The 17,346-nt window shown below is 57.1% G+C and overlaps 3 protein-coding genes across 9 annotated transcripts; 1 reads left to right on the top strand and 2 right to left on the bottom strand.

Annotated features, from left to right (window-relative positions):
* Positions 1 to 211: 211 nt before the first annotated feature.
* KRTCAP2 (keratinocyte associated protein 2) lies at positions 212 to 2,841 on the bottom strand. Its single transcript, XM_031436155.1, is given in 6 exon segments — positions 212 to 364; positions 592 to 658; positions 2,075 to 2,138; positions 2,269 to 2,423; positions 2,747 to 2,790; positions 2,792 to 2,841. Coding segments are annotated over 6 exon segments (486 nt in total). The 5' UTR covers positions 2,827 to 2,841; the 3' UTR covers positions 212 to 243.
* A 602-nt stretch (positions 2,842 to 3,443) lies between these two features.
* On the top strand, positions 3,444 to 12,919 carry TRIM46 (tripartite motif containing 46). Of its 5 annotated transcripts, none has more exons than XM_031436153.2 (10): positions 3,444 to 3,579; positions 4,973 to 5,234; positions 5,477 to 5,820; positions 6,479 to 6,622; positions 6,750 to 6,845; positions 7,524 to 7,777; positions 8,049 to 8,170; positions 9,132 to 9,434; positions 10,249 to 10,546; positions 11,636 to 12,919. In XM_031436153.2, exons 1-10 carry the CDS (start codon positions 3,517 to 3,519, stop codon positions 12,027 to 12,029), a joined length of 2,280 nt encoding a protein of 759 aa, XP_031292013.1. In that variant the 5' UTR covers positions 3,444 to 3,516; the 3' UTR covers positions 12,030 to 12,919. The 5 variants fall into 5 exon arrangements, with proteins under 5 accessions (XP_031292013.1, XP_064333884.1, XP_064333885.1 ...); XM_064477814.1 differs by having other exon boundaries at positions 3,444 to 3,589; positions 11,636 to 12,770; XM_031436152.2 differs by lacking the exon at positions 3,444 to 3,579 and adding an exon at positions 3,635 to 4,200 and having other exon boundaries at positions 11,636 to 12,770.
* Positions 12,920 to 13,913: 994 nt separating this feature from the next.
* MUC1 (mucin 1, cell surface associated) lies at positions 13,914 to 17,346 on the bottom strand. 3 transcript variants are annotated; one of them, XM_031436150.2, is made up of 8 exons: positions 17,191 to 17,343; positions 16,203 to 16,774; positions 16,051 to 16,103; positions 15,765 to 15,898; positions 15,500 to 15,621; positions 15,270 to 15,419; positions 14,173 to 14,288; positions 13,914 to 14,090 (listed from the first exon to the last, which is right to left on the bottom strand). In XM_031436150.2, exons 1-7 carry the CDS (start codon positions 17,246 to 17,248, stop codon positions 14,220 to 14,222), a joined length of 1,158 nt encoding a protein of 385 aa, XP_031292010.1. In that variant the 5' UTR covers positions 17,249 to 17,343; the 3' UTR covers positions 13,914 to 14,090; positions 14,173 to 14,219. The 3 variants fall into 3 exon arrangements, with proteins under 3 accessions (XP_031292010.1, XP_010978168.1, XP_010978178.1); XM_010979866.3 differs by having other exon boundaries at positions 13,914 to 14,288; positions 17,191 to 17,336; XM_010979876.3 differs by lacking the exon at positions 15,270 to 15,419 and having other exon boundaries at positions 13,914 to 14,288; positions 17,191 to 17,346.

Here is a 17,346-nt window from a genome sequence, read left to right on the forward strand (position 1 = left end):
TCCATGATGAGGCTCTTACACAAGAGTATGCCACTCCAGCACCTGGCACTGATGGCACTCAATAAATACTTGGTAAAAATGAACCTTGGAGGAAGGAAAGCCCTACCATCCCCAAGGTCTGAGAACAGCAGGTACCCATCTGCCCCAACACTGGGCACACCCACGCAGGCATTGGCCGAAAAGGCCGACAGCATATCACAGCTCACAGAGCTACAAAGAATCAACTTTATTAGACATGCAGGGTCAGTTTCTCTTTTTGCCCTTGCCCGTAACCTTGGCTGGTGTGAGGACTGGAGCTGTTGCCTGGTACAGAGTGGAAGAGATCTTGTTGATGTAGTACAGACCAACCATGGAGAAGATGAAGCTATAGGGTGAAGGAGAAAGGACACAGCATCAGTGGGCATGCTGCCACGTGGTACCTCCTAGGGCAGAACCAGCATCAGGGAGCGAATCCAGGCTCAGGTTTAGGAAGGTAGGGAAGGAGGGAGAACAGAGTGGGCGGGAGGTATGGGGAAGTCTGGAACCATTACAGGAGGATCCAGTGCCAAAGGACAGGATGCTACCCTCCTTAGCCAGCTGTCAGGCACTTACCAGGTGGTGACACAGACTCGGTGGATGAGGCCAGATGCGAAAAGGGCCAACAGGAGGCAGAGGAGAACTAGAGGCAAGAGGGGACAAGGAGGGTGGCGGTCAGAATGGAAATACCAAGCATTCATATATGGAGTCTAGGAGAAATCTGCGGCCGTCTCAATCCTTGGGGAACTGCTAAGAGGGGTAGGGCATGACAACAGCAGGAGGAGCTCAGATGGCCTTATCGGTGTCCAGGACATGGAGGTAGATGCATGCTCATTGCCAGCTCTGCCCCTAATTACCACTTAACTTCCCTATCCTGGCTTGCCTCCAATAAAAAGGAAAAGGAAAGGTGATAGCACAGTCTAAAGGACAAGGCTTGCTCCTGTTTGAGGAAGAGGGTCAAGGCCTTTCCAACAGAAACCAGCCAGTTGGGATCAACTCACTAAACTGGCTGACCAGTGCTGGGAGTCAAGGGCCTCACTCCCTGGATATAGGTTGGACTGCAGAGTGTCTGGATACACACAGCCACAGGGACAGAAAAGGGTCTCAAGGTTTCTAGAGTAGGACTGGAGGGAAGGTGGGAGAGCAGATGGCAAGGGCAATCCCCCCTGCCCAGCTGGGGACGGCAGGACAGGTGAAGAGGGCCTGGAAGCTGGCCCCACAACAAAGGTTTCTTTCATAAGCAAATGAAGACAATACACTTGGAAACAAATTCTAACAGAGAGAAGTCCTGGAGCTGCTGTATGGAAGGAGCTCGGGAAGCCTGCAAAAGGGCCAGGTGGAGAGAGCAAGGAGGGCAAAGAAACAAGGGCCACAGTGATAGGTCTTTGTTCTACCCGGTGAGAGTGTCACAACAGATGGCATCTGCTGTCAATTTGGGGCACGTGGCATCCCTCAGGTAATCTGGCCTTGACGCCTAATTTGCTTTATGAACTTAATTCTCCAAAAACAGTTAAATCATCAATTCGTGATTACATGAGCAAGACAAGGATCCTTTCAAAGGGAAAACAATCTAACACTTTAATTTGGTCAGGATTCCTGCTGACAATAGAAAGTTGGTGTATCTAATAATTAGGCTCTTCACAGTCATCTCAAATGAATAAAATTCACTAACATTGGGTAAATTTCACCTCAGAACCCCTCGATGAATTTGGTCCAGCTGCTGCTGCTTCTGGCAGGGGGTGGGGGGGAAAGGAACACCCTTCCTTGCATGTATGCGTAACAGCCCCAAACTTGCCTGTTCCCCTCAAACCTTCCCTGGGAACTGGCCAGGAGGTAACTGAGTTTTTTTGCTTTCAGAAGCCTTCTCTTCTAGCTCTAATTCCAGGAGCTAGAAAAGTGTTGGATCCAAAAATGTCATCTGTCTTCAAACATTCTTAGTAAACACATTTTTTTTTTTCTCCCAAACAAACTTTACTATCTGAGCACATGGAAACTGAATACCATGTTGGTGGAGGTTACAGGAGAGGGTTCCAATACTCAACCCCCAATTTTCACTTACTCTCAGGGAAGATCTTCGCTTGGAATCCTTTGCCAAAGACAAGATTCTCCAGATTATTGAAGGCCTGGGTTGAGAGAGTTAAGGAGCAGGGCATGCAATGGGGGCAGGGCTGTATGGGTAATGGGAATAAGCCTGCGTGGCCTTCCACCCTTCCTATCCTCAAACGCCTCTGCTTGCTCCACCGCAGAGGATACAGTAAGAGAGAAGACGAAAAGGCCGGAACCAAGCAGGCCGCCCTGGATGGTGAGCCACTCGGTGGAGGCCAGCTGGCGGCTGTACATTTGCATCCCAGCGAAGAGCAGTAGGGACAGGAGGGAGGAGAGCGCCAGCGAGGTGCCTGTACCCACCACTGGAGCGGATGGGTGAAGAGAGCGAGAGTCAGGCCCAGCCCTCCCTCCAGGAGCTGCAAGCAGATTCGGCAGGTCCTGGAGCTCGAGGGCCCGACCACTTTCAAAAACTCCCAGGCCTGCAGCCACCCTCCCCAACGCTCCACACCCCGAGGCACCCCCAGGAATTCCTCAACCCCGGATGCCCCAACCATCCCGACCCGTGGAAATGCCCGCCCCTTGGAACCGAGGACACGTCAGCTCGGTGGGGAGAGGACTGCGAAGGCTGACCCGCCCAACCCCACCCCTACTAGTCCGTCTAGGGGGATGCCGCCGGTCCCGTTACCCATCATTCCCTGCCCTCGGGTCCAATCCGCGTCTCTGTCCGGGAGGAGAGTCGAACCGAGAACGGTTGGCTGTGCGCATGCGTCAGTCCCCAAAGCCGACTTCCTTTCTCCCTCACGTCTGCCTCGTTTTCCCTTTCGGCGACTGGGTGCAGCGCCCTCTTCCTGAAGGGAGGAAATATTGCGTCCAGAGCAACCTGGGCCACCACCCGGGTCCCCCGCCCTTCCCCGCACCCCGATCATCTGCTGCCTCTCAGTGCAAGCTGTACTTAACTCTTCAAGTCACTGGGCCCATGGGCCATAACCTCTAGCCCACCCCTATCTTCTCTGCCATTTATGTCAGCTCTAGTGCCTGTTCACCAAAACTCTCCCCCCTCCTCCATGATCATTGCCTCGACATCTCCTGTGGACTCTCACCCAGACTAAAATCTAGTCCTCTCATCCTGGAGCTCATCTTTCTCTGAAACAATCCTCCTCCTTTATATGAGTAAGATTAGGAGCCAATGAAGAATTTGAACACAAGAAATGGTTCCCTTCTCAAATACCATTCCATGTTACCCAACCCCCCGACCGCCTTCAAAGAACCACGTGGGTGAAAACTATTTCCCACCTCCTACCTCGACGGGCGCTGTTCGAGCCTGGTCCCTGGAGCATGCGCAGTTACATCTCATCCCACCCCTCCCCACATCCCCACCGGGCTCCTGCATTAAGCCCGGGGTTCGCAGCCGCAGCCGGGATCGGGCACCCGTGGGCGGGCGGGCATGGTAGGGCCATGGCTGAGGGTGAGGATATGCAGACCTTCACTTCCATCATGGATGCACTGGTCCGCATCAGTGTGAGTTAAGGTGGGGTCGAGGGGAAGGGGAGGGGGAGTATAGGGGTCCCGGGCAGGCCGGGACTTTGAACAGGTGGAGATCTCATCTCGCAAGATGCTAGGATGTAGACAGGGGGCTGGTGATGGCAGAAAGGACTGGGAGGGTCGGGATGCAGGTATGAGAGGGTAATCCCGGGAGCAGCCCAGAGGTGAATGCCATAAAGGCGTCCATCTGCTGGGGTATGAGGAACATGGAGCTGCCCGGACGCAACGGGTGGCCTGGGGGGAGCCGCCAACCGTGTATCGGGGCTGGGGCTGCAGAGCAACTGGGGCTGTTATGAGGAGGGACAGTGAGTGAGCCTGGATATTTTCCAAGAAAACTGAGGACAGGTAGGGGCGAAGAAGGAGCGGCCCCACGGCGCAGTTCCCCATTTGGACCCCTCTGCGAGACCCCACCCCACTGCACCCCCACTCAGGGCTGCCTCCCAGCCTGCGGTTGTCATGGCAACCCGTGCCCGGCTCTCCCAGGGGCGGTGCCAACCCTGCTCCCCCCCACCACTTCCTTCCCCCTCCCTCCCTGTCCCTCCCTCCTTTGTGTCAGCTGCGCCCCTGACCGGGATGGCTGCGAAGAGAGGGACCAAGGTGAGGTGTGGGGGTGGGGCATAGCTTGAGGACCCCCGCCACCAAAAAAGGGAGGGGTACTTCCGGTGGGGAGGGGGCAAGTAGGCGGGGCGCTTGTTTCTCCCTTGCTTGGGGAGGGGGTTGTGGCAGGCCAGGTTGCGGCGGGGGCGGAGGAGGGAGCGGGAGGACAGGACGGTGGGGGGCGAAAGGGGAGGAGGAGACGGGTGGGGAAGTGAAGGATAGGGAATGGAAGCTAGGGTGGCTGCAGGCCGGAGCCGCTGGCAGGAGGACAGACAGGGTGAGCAGGAGGATGGAGAGAGCCTGGCTATAGGGAGGAGTCACGCGGGGGGGGGGAGCGGGGGTGCCAGAGAAGGGGGCGGGGTCCGCACTGAGCTGCAGAATGGGCGGTGTCCTTGAGAGAAGTGCCGAGGCAGGCGGCCCAGAGATGGGGGGATGGGGCAATGGCCAGGTGAGAGGGGCTGCAGGTCCGGCTGGCGCTGAGGTAGTGAAGGGGGTGGGGCTTGAGATTGAGAGAGGCTGGAGCTCCAACAATCCCTCCTCCTTAGGCTTGTAGCTCTGCAGGAGGGAAACTGAAGCCAGAGACAGGGAGCTGGAAAGGCCTGTGAACCAGGCCAAGTCTGGTGCTGGGGAAAATCCAAAGCTTGTCTGGTCCCTAGCAGTGTGTCTTACCCATTCCTGAGAACTCTTGGGTCTCTCAGGGCAGCTGAGGGGCCTGTTGAGATATGACAGGTGTTCAAGCTCTGTCTGACCCAACCTCCTGGTCCCTCCACAGACGAGTATGAAGAACATGGAGAAGGAACTGCTATGCCCAGTGTGTCAAGAGATGTACAAACAGCCACTGGTGCTGCCCTGTACACACAATGTGTGCCAGGCTTGTGCCCGGGAGGTGCTGGGCCAGCAGGGCTATGTAGGCCATGGTGGGGACCCTAGCTCGGAGCCCACCTCTCCTGCCTCCACCCCTTCCACCCGAAGTCCCCGCCTCTCCCGCAGAACTCTCCCCAAGCCAGATCGCTTGGACCGGCTGCTTAAGTCAGGTGGGACTGGGGCCTATGGGATGGCGGTGGGGATGTTGGGATGTCCATCAGAAAGATGGAAGGGGTCCATCACTGGCCAGAGGCATCTGTCTGTCTTTCAGGGGGTGGAGATACTGCCCATCCAGGCTCTAATGAGAACTGAGCTCTGAAACTATAAAAAGCAATTTTTTTAATTGAACAGACTTCCCCCACCCCAAGCCAGCTGTAATTTTCACCTCCCTACCTCCCCGGCCCATCCACAGGCTTTGGGACATACCCCGGGCGGAAGCGAGGTGCTCTGCACCCCCAGGTGATCATGTTCCCGTGCCCAGCCTGCCAGGGTGATGTGGAGCTGGGGGAGCGGGGCCTGGCAGGGCTGTTCCGGAACCTGACCCTGGAGCGTGTGGTGGAGCGGTACCGCCAGAGTGTGAGTGTGGGTGGCGCCATCCTGTGCCAGCTGTGCAAGCCCCCACCACTAGAGGCCACCAAGGGCTGCACTGAGTGCCGCGCCACCTTCTGCAACGAGTGCTTCAAGCTCTTCCACCCCTGGGGCACTCAGAAGGCCCAGCATGAGCCCACCCTGCCCACCCTCTCCTTCCGCCCCAAGGTGAGCCAGCCCTTACGGGGCCTGGGAAGGGACAGGCGTGGTGGTGCTGGGGAGGAGTGGGTGCCCAGCGCTGCAGGCTTCCCAGAGGAGGTGGCCAGGGGGTTGCTGTTGCCAAGCTCCTTTTACGGTAACAAAAAAGGACACATCTTTGAACTTCTTTGAGCCTCCATCTCCTCTGCTGAATGAGGATTCTAGTATCTGGCCTGCAATATCCCTACCTGCAGTGTTGTTGAGAGGATCACTGAGATAATGTTTGTGAAAGTTATTTGTGCACTGAAAATGTGTGCATTCATTCATTGAACAAATATTTATCAAGCACCTATGTGCCTGGTGCTATTCTAGGCGTTGGGCGACAGCAGTAAACAAGGTGGACAAAGCTAATTATTAACCACAGGGCTAAGATTATCATCATTATTGTTATTACCACACATTTTTGTGAGGTAAACGAAGGGAGGAGCCAGGCTAATGCCTAGAGATTGTTGGAAAGGCTCTCTTTGATGCCAGGGTGGACCACCAGGTGGCACTGTGGAGCATCACCAGCTGAACTCCCCTCCATCCCCAGCCAGCCAGCAAGGGGAGGGCACCAACCGCTCTGTGGTAGGTCAGCACCCTGACACCCACCATTGGCTGACTGTCTCATTGCTCTTTCTGTCCCTAGGGCCTGATGTGCCCAGATCACAAGGAAGAGGTGACCCACTACTGCAAGACGTGCCAACGGCTGGTATGCCAACTCTGCCGTGTGAGGCGCACCCATAGCGGCCACAAGATCACACCAGTGCTCAGTGCCTACCAGGCCCTCAAGGTGAGGCCCCCCACCTCACTCAACCCAAGTGCTAACCCACACTCACACCCTCTCCCTCCTCCTCTTAACTGCTGGCTTCCTTGGACCTGGGTGTGGGCATGATGCCCACCTCTTTCTTCCCCCTCAGGATAAGCTGACAAAGAGCCTGACATACATCCTGGGAAACCAGGACACAGTACAGACCCAGATCTGTGAGCTGGAGGAGACCGTGAGGCACACTGAGGTGAGGGAGGGCATGGAGGGGGGCCCTGCGCCCTCCCTGGGAGTGGGAGCAGGAAGAGGGTGTGGATGGGCACAGCCCAATCACCTGGTTGCAAGCTCAGGAAGCCCGTGTGGGGTCCATGGATGTGTCATGGTTTTGGTTAGACCAGGTTGTCAGAAATAGCAGTGCCCCAGGCCAGGCTGTACCTGAGGCTACAGTGGGGACAGGGTTTGTAGCACCCAGGATAGGGAGAGCGCTTGAAAAGCCCCAGGGATGTAGCTCTGATGCCCTCAGGTTCAGCTGCCTGCTGAGGATAGCACACATCCCTGGACCAAGGAGGGTGAGGCAATGGCTCTGATACCTTTTGTCAGATTGCTTGAATCAGCTGATATGGGGACGGACTTTAAGGATGGCATACATGCTGGTGGACATTAGCTCAGTCATGGCCTCTTTTATTTGGGGAGAGCCCTTAAGGAGTCAGGATTATGAGGTGGGGATCCAGGAAGGTTAGCACGAATGGTCAGGAGTTGAGCCCATCTAAGTGTACAAGTGCCTATGGAACCATGAGCCTGGCCCTATTAGAAAGGGTAGATAGGATTTCCCCAGATCCTCGGTGATCCTTGCCCCCTGGTGTGGTGCCCCAGGAGGCTGGTGCAAGTGCTGCCTTCAAGAAGATAGTAAATGTTGCTCTCTGGGCAGGTGAGTGGTCAGCAGGCCAAGGAGGAGGTGTCCCAGCTGGTGCGGGGGCTGGGGGCTGTGCTGGAGGAGAAGCGGGCATCACTGCTTCAGGCCATTGAGGAGTGCCAGCAGGAGCGGCTGGCCCGTCTCAGCACCCAGATCCAGGAGCACCGGAGCCTGCTGGATGGCTCAGGCCTGGTGGGCTACGCTCAGGAGGTTCTTAAGGAAACAGACCAGCCTTGCTTTGTGCAAGCAGCCAAACAGCTGCACAACAGGTACTAAGGGGCTTGGCATAGGGGCAAGGGCTCCTGGGAGGTAGAGGCATCGTGGGTGTAGCCAAGATAGAAGACAACGTCGAGAGTGCTGCCCGCTGGAGAGCTGGGCACTGAGGATTTTCCCCAGGCCAAACCGATACCCACCTTATCTGAAGGGACCAGGAAGAGACCCAGAGCAGACACCAAGGCTTTAGGGGCAGGCGAGGCAGAATCGAGGAGAAGGGTGGCCGCTCAGATGGCAGCGCCTGACCCTGGCCGGCCCCCATCCCAGGATTACCCGAGCTACGGAGGCCCTCCAGATGTTCCGGCCAGCTGCCAGCTCCTCCTTCCGCCATTGCCAGCTGGACGTGGGGCGTGAGATGAAGCTGCTGACAGAGCTGAACTTCCTGCGAGGTGAGGAGATGGCCAGGCCCTGTGCCCAATTAAGCCTTCCTCCCTCCTTCCCCAGCAGCGGGCCCGGGGGGCAGTGCCCACCGGGGAACTCCCCAGCCTCCTGCCCAGCCTGGCCGGCCGCCTGCCCCCCCCCGCCCCCCCCCCCCGGCCACCCTGTCCCACCGCGCTCAGCGCTGCTTCTCCCTCTCTTTGTTTGTAGGCTGTGGCCACCGCGGACTCTGCTCCGGAGCACCCCAGGCAAGTCAGCGGCCCTGCCCTGGGGGTCCTGCCCCCGCCAGGCCCCCTGCCCTGCCCTGCCACTCCCATGCAGCCCGGCTACCCCTCATGGCTTGCTCCTCTTTCCTGCCTTAACCAGACCCCAGGGCCTCCCGCCACCAGTACCCTCTGGCTCTCTAATGCCTTCCATAGGCACTTGCCTGGTCCTTGCCCTTCTGACCTTTGCCCTCTACACTTTCCTTTTCTTCCCCTTGACCTTTGTTCCCTGCCATCAAGCTTCTGCTTGCCCTCTGTTGTTCCACATTTTCTGTCTCGCTGACCCTTGCGTCTATCTCCTTCCCCCTCGGTTCCCTCCTTCCTGTTCAGTGCCCTCTTGCCTGGGTTCCAGTGGCCATTGCCTGCATTTTCCTGGGGCTCCTCTTTACTCACAGAATAAAAAGGGTCATAGAAAGAAGGGATCCCATCTGACCTGATACCCTCATTTAACAGAGGAGGAAACTGAGGGCCAAGGCCAGAGTTGAGGGAGTGGCTGACCAGCCTCCTGCCTCTCTGCCTAGCGCCTCCTCCACTTCTCCCTTGGGTTCTGCCCTGCATATCCCTGCCCAGTGCCCAGACAGGTGTTTTCCTCAGACCCCTCTCACCCACACTCACCCCCCCGGCTCCCGCTGCTTTCCCTTTTCCTGCCTGCCCTCCATGCCAGGCCTGTGGCCAGGCCCTGACTGACCCCTGCTGTCTCTTCCAACAGTGCCCGAGGCTCCGGTCATCGACACCCAGCGCACCTTTGCCTACGACCAGATCTTCCTGTGCTGGCGGCTGCCCCCTCACTCACCACCTGCCTGGCACTACACCATTGAGTTCCGGCGCACGGACGTGCCAGCCCAGCCGGGCCCCACCCGTTGGCAGCGGCGGGAGGAGGTGAGGGGCACCAGCGCCCTGCTGGAGAACCCAGACACGGGCTCTGTGTATGTGCTGCGTGTCCGTGGCTGCAACAAGGCCGGCTACGGCGAGTACAGTGAAGACGTGCACCTGCACACGCCCCCGGCACCCGGTGAGTGGGCGCACGGTCTGTTGGGGCCCAGGCACTGACAGCTGGTGCTGGGTGGGCACTGGAGAGAGAGATGGCATAACACAGTGGGTCACACTCACTAGCTCGGGAGCTAGACTGCCTGGATTCAAATCCAAGCTCTGCCTCTTGCCAACTGTGTGGCTTTGGGCAAGTTATTCACCCTCCCTGAGCTTCCAAGTTCCTCTTCTGTCAGGGTAATAACATACTGATCTCATGGGGTTGTGAGAATTAAGTGAGATGATTATGTGTAAAGTCTTAGCCAAGTTTTAGGCTCCATAAATGTTGGTAGAGTGACTCTCCAGAAAACAGTGGGGACTCTGGGTGTGGGCATAATAGTGGCACATCACCACCCAAGTAGGGGGCAGAAGAATGAGGGGCTGGGTGTCAGGGCCAGGCATGAGCATCAGCGTGTGGGCTGGAAGGTGCAGGCCAATGGCGGTGGGATGTCGCCAGGTGGAATGGACTGCTGTGGGGGCCCTCCACGGGGCAGCCACAAGAAAGGGGTGAGAGGCAGCACTGGAGTCTGCTGGGTCTGGGAGGCTGGTTAGCTGTGCCCGCTCGTCATCACTGAAACTCTTCCTGGGGTCCCATGCCCACTTGGGATGCCCCTTCTCTTCTCCTCATGCTCCCCATTCCAGTGCTCCAGGCCCTGTTCCCCAGCCCCCCCTGCCCATCCCTCGGCAACTTGTTCCATGTTCTGAAATCTCCCAGTGTCTCGTGCTGACACCTCGAGGTCCCCAGTGCCAGTGTTCGTCCCTGAAGTCCTTCCTTCTGTCTCAACCCTCCCCACCTCCAGTCCTGCACTTCTTCCTTGATGGCCGCTGGGGCACAAGCCGAGAGCGGCTGGCCATCAGCAAGGACCAGCGAGCGGTGCGGAGTGTTCCAGGGCTGCCGCTGCTGCTGGCTGCCGAGCGGCTGCTGACGGGCTGCCACCTGAGTGTGGACGTGGTCCTGGGCGACGTGGCTGTGACCCAGGGCCGCAGCTACTGGGCCTGTGCCGTAGACCCAGCCTCCTACTTGGTCAAGGTGGGCGTCGGGCTGGAGAGCAAGCTGCAGGAAAGCTTCCAGGGTGCCCCCGACGTCATCAGCCCCAGGTCAGGCCTCTCTGGGAGGGATGGAGATATGGGGATCTGGCTGGGGGTGCTGGGGACAGGCCAGGGTCGGCAAGGGGAGTACACACTTGCTGGGATGGAGCTGGGAGGAGCTTAGGAGGATGTAATAAGAGCAGGGAAGCCAGGCTGGGGAGCCTGTGGTTGGGGGAAATGTGGGCTCAGTGAAAGGACTTTGAAGATTGATATTTGGAGTGGCTGGGGAATGGAACCATAGACAATGCAGCCATCTCCACTTCCATCTGTCACTCAGGACTAACACACCATCTCTCCAAGTCTCCATGTCCTCTCTCCCTGATACCCCATTTCTAACATCCTTTCTCCACAAAGCCTCTTCTCTCCAGTACCTCCTTCACCCACATCTTTTCTCAACACGCTAAAATGCTTCCCTTTAACTTTCCACCCCTACCTTCTCATCCCAACATCCTGTTTAACACCCTCCCATACATGCTTTTCTCCCTGACCCCTTTCTCCCCAGCACTCCGTCCCCCATTTCCCCAACATCCCATTTATTCAGAATGCCTTCTGACACCAATTCCTTCCTGAACCTATGGTCCTCAGCCCTGCTGCATCCCGCTAACACCCTTCATGTAAGACACTGACCCACTCCCATCTCTTTCCCAACATCCACCTTCCCAACATCCTTTCTCTGCCCTCCTCCTCTCCCCAGTACCTTAGTCACTAACAACTCATTCTTCTAAGATTTGCTAATCCTCAAAACCTTCCACCAGCATGATATTCCAGCACCATTTTTCTCACCACCTTCCAATGTCAGAAGCGCTGCATTTCTTCAAGGTGCTTTATTACCTTATTACCCTGTCTCCCCTTTTCCCCCACACCTCTCTGGCCAATGTGCTTTCCTTTCAATACCCCTTTCCCACCAAACCAAACCCCAACCCTATATTCTAACCCCCGTCTCTTCAACATGTTTTCTTCTCAATACCCCAGATCAAGCCTTTGAACCCCTTGCTCTCCAACATTCCATCCTTCCAACATCTCAACCCTCTGGTACCCCCTCCCCCACTCCCTTCCACCACCCTCCAACCTCATCCTTCCCAACGCCCACTCCTGCAGGTACGACCCGGACAGTGGGCATGACAGCGGTGCCGAGGATGCCACAGTGGAGGCGTTACCACCCTTCGCTTTCCTAACCATCGGCATGGGCAAGATCCTGCTGGGAGCCGGAGCCAGCTCGAACGCAGGGCTGACAGGGAGGGATGGCCCGGCGGCCAGCTGCACAGTGCCCCTGCCGCCCCGCCTGGGCATCTGCCTGGACTACGAGCGGGGTCGGGTTTCCTTCCTGGATGCTGTGTCCTTCCGAGGGCTCCTGGAGTGCCCCCTGGACTGCTCGGGACCTGTGTGCCCGGCCTTTTGCTTCATTGGGGGAGGCGCAGTACAGCTACAAGAGCCTGTGGGCACTAAGCCTGAGAGGAAGGTCACCATTGGGGGCTTCGCCAAGCTGGACTGACCCTTCCTGGCCTCTCCTGGGCCCTGGCCCTCCAAGTCTCCTGAAGCCGGGTTATTCCTCCAGCAGCTTCTCCCTCATACTCTTCCTACCATGTGGTCCTGCCCCTATGTCTTTGTCTTCCCAGGGCCTTCTCTTGACCAAGGGACTCTCCTCTGCTCACCTCTCTGGATGTCCCCCATTCTCTCCATTGCCTGTTAATCCAGGCCCCCATCCCCATCCAGTCTCTGCCCCATGCCCTGCCCTTGGCATCTTATCCAGGCCATGGAGAGAGCCCCTTCCCCATTCCTGTCCTGTGCTCCTCCCCAGGCTGATTGGGAGGGAGGGCACCTGGAACACTGGGTATGCTCCTCGGCTCTGCCCTCTGCCCTGCCAAGCTCCCTGCCCCATTGATGCTGAACTACAGCCTTGGGGCAGGCAGGCTTTTGGGCTGGACACTGCCCAGGCACTCCCTGGTGAGGGAAAAGGGACCCTATCATCCTGCTTTATTTATTTGGGTCCCTATACCCCCCAGCCGCATGCCTCTTATCCCTCTCTTTTTCCCTCTTGCATGCTTTACCTGACCTGCACCCATGCCAATGTGCCAAGTCTCCCTTGGGGCCCCAGCTGAAGGTGGGTGTCCCTGTTGGGTTGGGCCTGGTAAGGCCTCTGGTGTCCGCTGCTGCCCCCCTGCGGTGGGCACTGCTAGGCCTGTGCCAAGCAACAGCTGTCATTTTCATGGTTTATAAACAATAAACTGTGATGCCAGGCCTTCCTGTGATGTCTCTGCCTTCCCTGAACCAGACCGTTCTTCTTAGTTTCTGTCCTAGGTGTGGCAGGCGGGAGGGACCGAGGGGGCCCTGCTATTACCCAGAACAGAGGTGCCCTGAGATCTGGCGCGCCTGAGGGAAGGAGTTCCCCAAGCCAGGGGCTTGCCAGCTTTCTGCACGTCTGCACCGGGCCCAGGCCCGAGCCGACCAGGGCCACCAGGGGGCGCCTCGCTCCGGTGGCTGCTTGCGTCGGGCGCCCGACGGGGTGCCCGGGTGGCGGCTCCGGGCCTTGCGGGAATGTGATTGAGGGGGCGGGCCTCGTGCCCAGGCCCAAAGGGATCAGGGAACCAGAACTACTTCCCCATTCCCAGGGTACTGGGTGGCAGACCCCAGAGACAGCTGGCGGGTGGGGCGGCCGGGGAGAGGCCGCCGCCCGGCGCCAGCCCCCGGATCTGACACCACGCTTATCGCTTATCGTGGCCCTGTTGACTCTGCCGCTGTTATCGCCGCCCAAGGACTTGACTTCACGCCCAGACAGCTAAGAATAGAGCCGCCTGGGGGCACCGTGCCAAGGGGAGAGGAGAGCGCGAGCCATCTCCCGCCCCCAGCGAGAGTGAGGCCCGAGGAGAGGGGGAGAGCCTGGGGCGCGCGGGCTGAACCGGGTCACGCCGGCCCACTGGAGCCGCCGAGGTTTCATTTCCTCCTTCCTCCTGCGCCGCCAGCCATGCACGAGAGGTGACTGAGTTCTTCCACTGGGCACTCCTGCGCCCCAATGTCACCTCTCCAAGCCTCCTACCTCTCAAATGAACCCGACTCGTTCTGGCCTTCTTTCCTTCCTGTCTCCTCTCCCAAAGGCCCCTTCCAGATCTCTCACACACATTCTGCCCGCCCATCCTATCTACCAGCCACTGACGACTGATCAGAAGTTGGCGGTCAGATAAACAAGGTCCTACCATATAGCACAGGGAACTATATTCAATAACTTGTAATAACCTCTAATGAAAAATATGAAAAAGAATAACTATAACTGAATCACTATGCTGTACACCAGAAACTAACATAACATTGTAAAGCAACTATACTTCAATTTTTTTTTAAAGTTGATATGAAAGATTATCGGAAAAAAAAAAGTTGGTGGTCAGTGCAGAGGAGGCCTGTGTTTTATTCAGCCATGTTCAGGTTCCCACTCCGATCTCGGCGCTTTCCAGGCCAGCCTTCCTGGGAGCCACTGCCTCAGGCACGTCCCCAGGGACTCCAAACAGGCTTCGCCAGGGCTAAGATGGTTTAGGGGACTCGACGGGGCCTGTGAGGGAGACTGTGGGCAGCCCATCTGAACTCCTAGCTCACCAGCCTAGATCAGAGTTGGGGGCAGGGGACTCCAGCGGCGAAGAACCAACCTCAGAGAGGCAGCTGGCACTGGCAGGACTCAGCAGGCAATGTGCCCCTACAAGTTGGGGGAAGTGGCTGCCAGGTTTGTGTAAGAGAGGTTGCTACCACCGTTGCCCGCAGAAACCTAGGTAGGGGGAGAAGGGATCCATGGTGAGGGGCAGAAGCTTTTCTGGGAGAAGCTTCCTCCCCAGTGGCACCCCAGGCTGGGGTAAATGGCCCAGGAGCCTGACTAGCTCTCAAAGGGTTAATTTGGAGAGAGCACCTGCTGGTCACCAGAAGCAGCCAGGTGACTGTAAACAGAGCCCACTCCACCTCCCTCTGCTCCCATTAAATCCTTCCCCTTGGCTCTCATCAGTTCCCCTGTGCTCCCCTCCTGCCCCTTTCCCTCTCTGTTCTCTGCTCCTCCAGCCCAAGGAGGTGTATGTGTGTCTGTGAAACTGGGAGAAGGAAGTGCCCAGGCAGAGGAAAAATGGATCAAGAAAAGGAAACCTCTCTCCCCTCCCCCACCTGGAGTGGCTTTCCAGCTCCAGGTGGCCAAGTAATTATTTACTAGGTCCCGGAGTGAAAGGCCAGGAGAAGAAAGAGGGAGGAGGGGTCTGTGCCTCCTCTGAGATTCCCAAGAACCCCACCCACCGCCGGCATCCAGGCTCACCTGGCTTGGTGAGACTTCTTCCCCAATTCAGAGACCCCCTCCTCCCCATGAGCCTGTCTCAATCTGCCCTCCATTCTTGGGTGACAAGTAGGGGCACAGATGCTCATTCCTTGTGAGTCCTGCGTGAAGGGATCCCCTGGGCACTCATTTCCCCTCTGGGCATCCCAGTGAACAGCCACCATGGCACCAGTTCAACCAAGTAGCAAATGCTCTTCTGGAAGTGCTGGTAGTGGGGGCACTCCCTCTTGAGGTCCCCTTTCTTCCATGGTCTCTTCCCCAGGCCTTTCCCCCAGAAGTCCTCTGACCTCCACCCTCTTCCTTGTCAGGCCCTCCCTGCTTACTTCATGTCACCTCTTACCTCTTCTAAGTTCTTTGGGCTTTCCAAGTACCCTTTTCAGAACTCCTGCCCAGCCAAAGCCTCTGCCTCCCTCCACCTGTGGGACCCATCCTCACCTCCTCATAGGGGCTCCGTTTGGCATTGCCAGGGGGCACATAGCGCCCATGGGTGTGGTAGGTGGGATACTCGCTCATAGGATGGTAGGCATCGCCAGTTGAAAAGACGTCCAGCTGCCCATAGTTCTTTCGTTGCCAATGACACACAGTCTGGGTAGATAGGTTATGGGGGACCATGGAGTTCCTTCCAACAAAGGGACTCTGGTCAGGGCTGAGGACTGAGAACTTACCATGGCAATGACATAGATGATGGCCAGCGCGACCAGAATACAGACCAGCACCAGCAGGGCAATGCCCCAGCCAGGTACCCCAGACCCAGACTGGGCAGAGGAAGGAAGTGACACATCAGTCACTAAAAGGAAAAGCAGTGGTTAGGGCAGTCTCCCAAAGGAGGTGGCCCTCCCCCTACTAGCGCCAAGTGCAAAAGCAGGAACCCAGCTGCTGGAGGAACCCTGGCCACATGGTGCTGGATGGCAGCTGGGGAAGTGGCCTCACCGCTGAGTCTTGAGATGGTCAGGTTATATTTGGTTGCTTGTGCTATAATCCAAGGATACTCTGTGTTCAGGTAGTTGGCATCAATGATATCTTCTCGGAGGACGAGAATTAATTCTACCACCACAGATCCTGGGCTGGTAACAGAGAAATGGGCAACTCAGCCATGGGTCCCAGCTTCTGGATCAGCGCATCCCCCACTACCCAACCACAAGTACCCGAGTCCCTCCCCACAGTCATGACAACATCCACCCATCCCACACAGAGTCCATATGCCCCAGAACTGTACCTGAACTTGACATATGAGAAGCCCAGGAAATTCCCATCAAAAAGCTGCGAAAACTGGGATGAGAAGGAAATGACTAAGGTTTGATGCAAGGGGTCTGAAGAGTTCTGAAGGCTGCTTCAGGGGAGCATGGTGGAGGAAAGGCAGCTACTCACCCATTCAGAAATGTTTCTCTGCAGTGCCTGGTAGTATGGGGTGCTGGAATTTTCCAGGGAAAAATCAAACTGGTGGTTTATAATGTGAAAAGACAGGAAGTACAGGAAGACACTACCAGTCAACTGCTGAGAAGTTGTAGCAATGGAGGTGGGAGATACTATGCTATGGTTAGTGCTGCTAGTAATTGTTTCCATAATGTGACTGGTAGGAGTGGTGGGAATATCAGAGTGGTTGCTGGGAGCTGAGGATGGGGTCACGATGTCGTCTGGGGTCACGATAGCCTTGGAAGAGGTGCTCTCATGTGCACCTGGAGTGACAACTGAGCTTGAGGCAGGGCTGGGAGTTGGAGATGAGGTGTCATTGGTGGTCAGGGATGAGCTGTCATTGTAGAATGGAGTGGTGACCGAGCCTTGGGCAGGGCTGTGGGTGAAGGCTAAGCTGCTGGTTGTGTTCACAGCACTGCTGTCAGTGACGCTGGACGCTGGGCTGCTTTGACTACTCGAAGCCTGTATATTTCCACTTGTATAGTCAGAGGTTGTAAAAACTGCTGTCGGCGTAGTACTGCTAGCAGCTATAAGAAGTTGAGGTTACAGAGTTGGGTTGCGGGACAAATCAGCACAAGGAGAAAATACATTCTCTGGCATCTAGAGAAGTAATGCCAGAAGGATTTGGGGAGTGGGCCCCTAGGTCAGCCCTTCTCCTCCTTCCTTGCTGGCAGCCTCCCTCTCTCTTCCCACATCCCTCCTAAGATTTACCTCTCCTGACTCCACCACCACCCTGTCCCCTACATTTGACCCACTCTCCTGGGGGGCTGTCTCTTCGCAGCCTGTCTTTAGCTTCTCTCCTTTATTCTTTATCCTGGGCCAGGCCACACTTGTCTGCAACTGCTACCTCTTTAGGTGCCATCTCCCAGGAAGCAAAACCCACAGAAAGGTTGGGAAGACCATAGAAGCAAGGCAGCCCCCTCCCCCACCTCATGCCCCTCACCTGTAAGCACTGGGAATAGCAGCAGGAAGAAGAAAGGGGCCTGGATGTCCCGTGTCATGGTGGTGGTGAGGTGGTGGGGAGGGGGCAGGACAGACTCTGGCAGGCGCTGCGCATGAGGCGGAGCAGGCACAGGCGCCTGCTGCTTTATACCGGTCC

Source organism: Camelus dromedarius, chromosome 23 (assembly GCF_036321535.1).
Source record: "Camelus dromedarius isolate mCamDro1 chromosome 23, mCamDro1.pat, whole genome shotgun sequence".
Classification (NCBI taxonomy): domain Eukaryota; kingdom Metazoa; phylum Chordata; class Mammalia; order Artiodactyla; family Camelidae; genus Camelus; species Camelus dromedarius.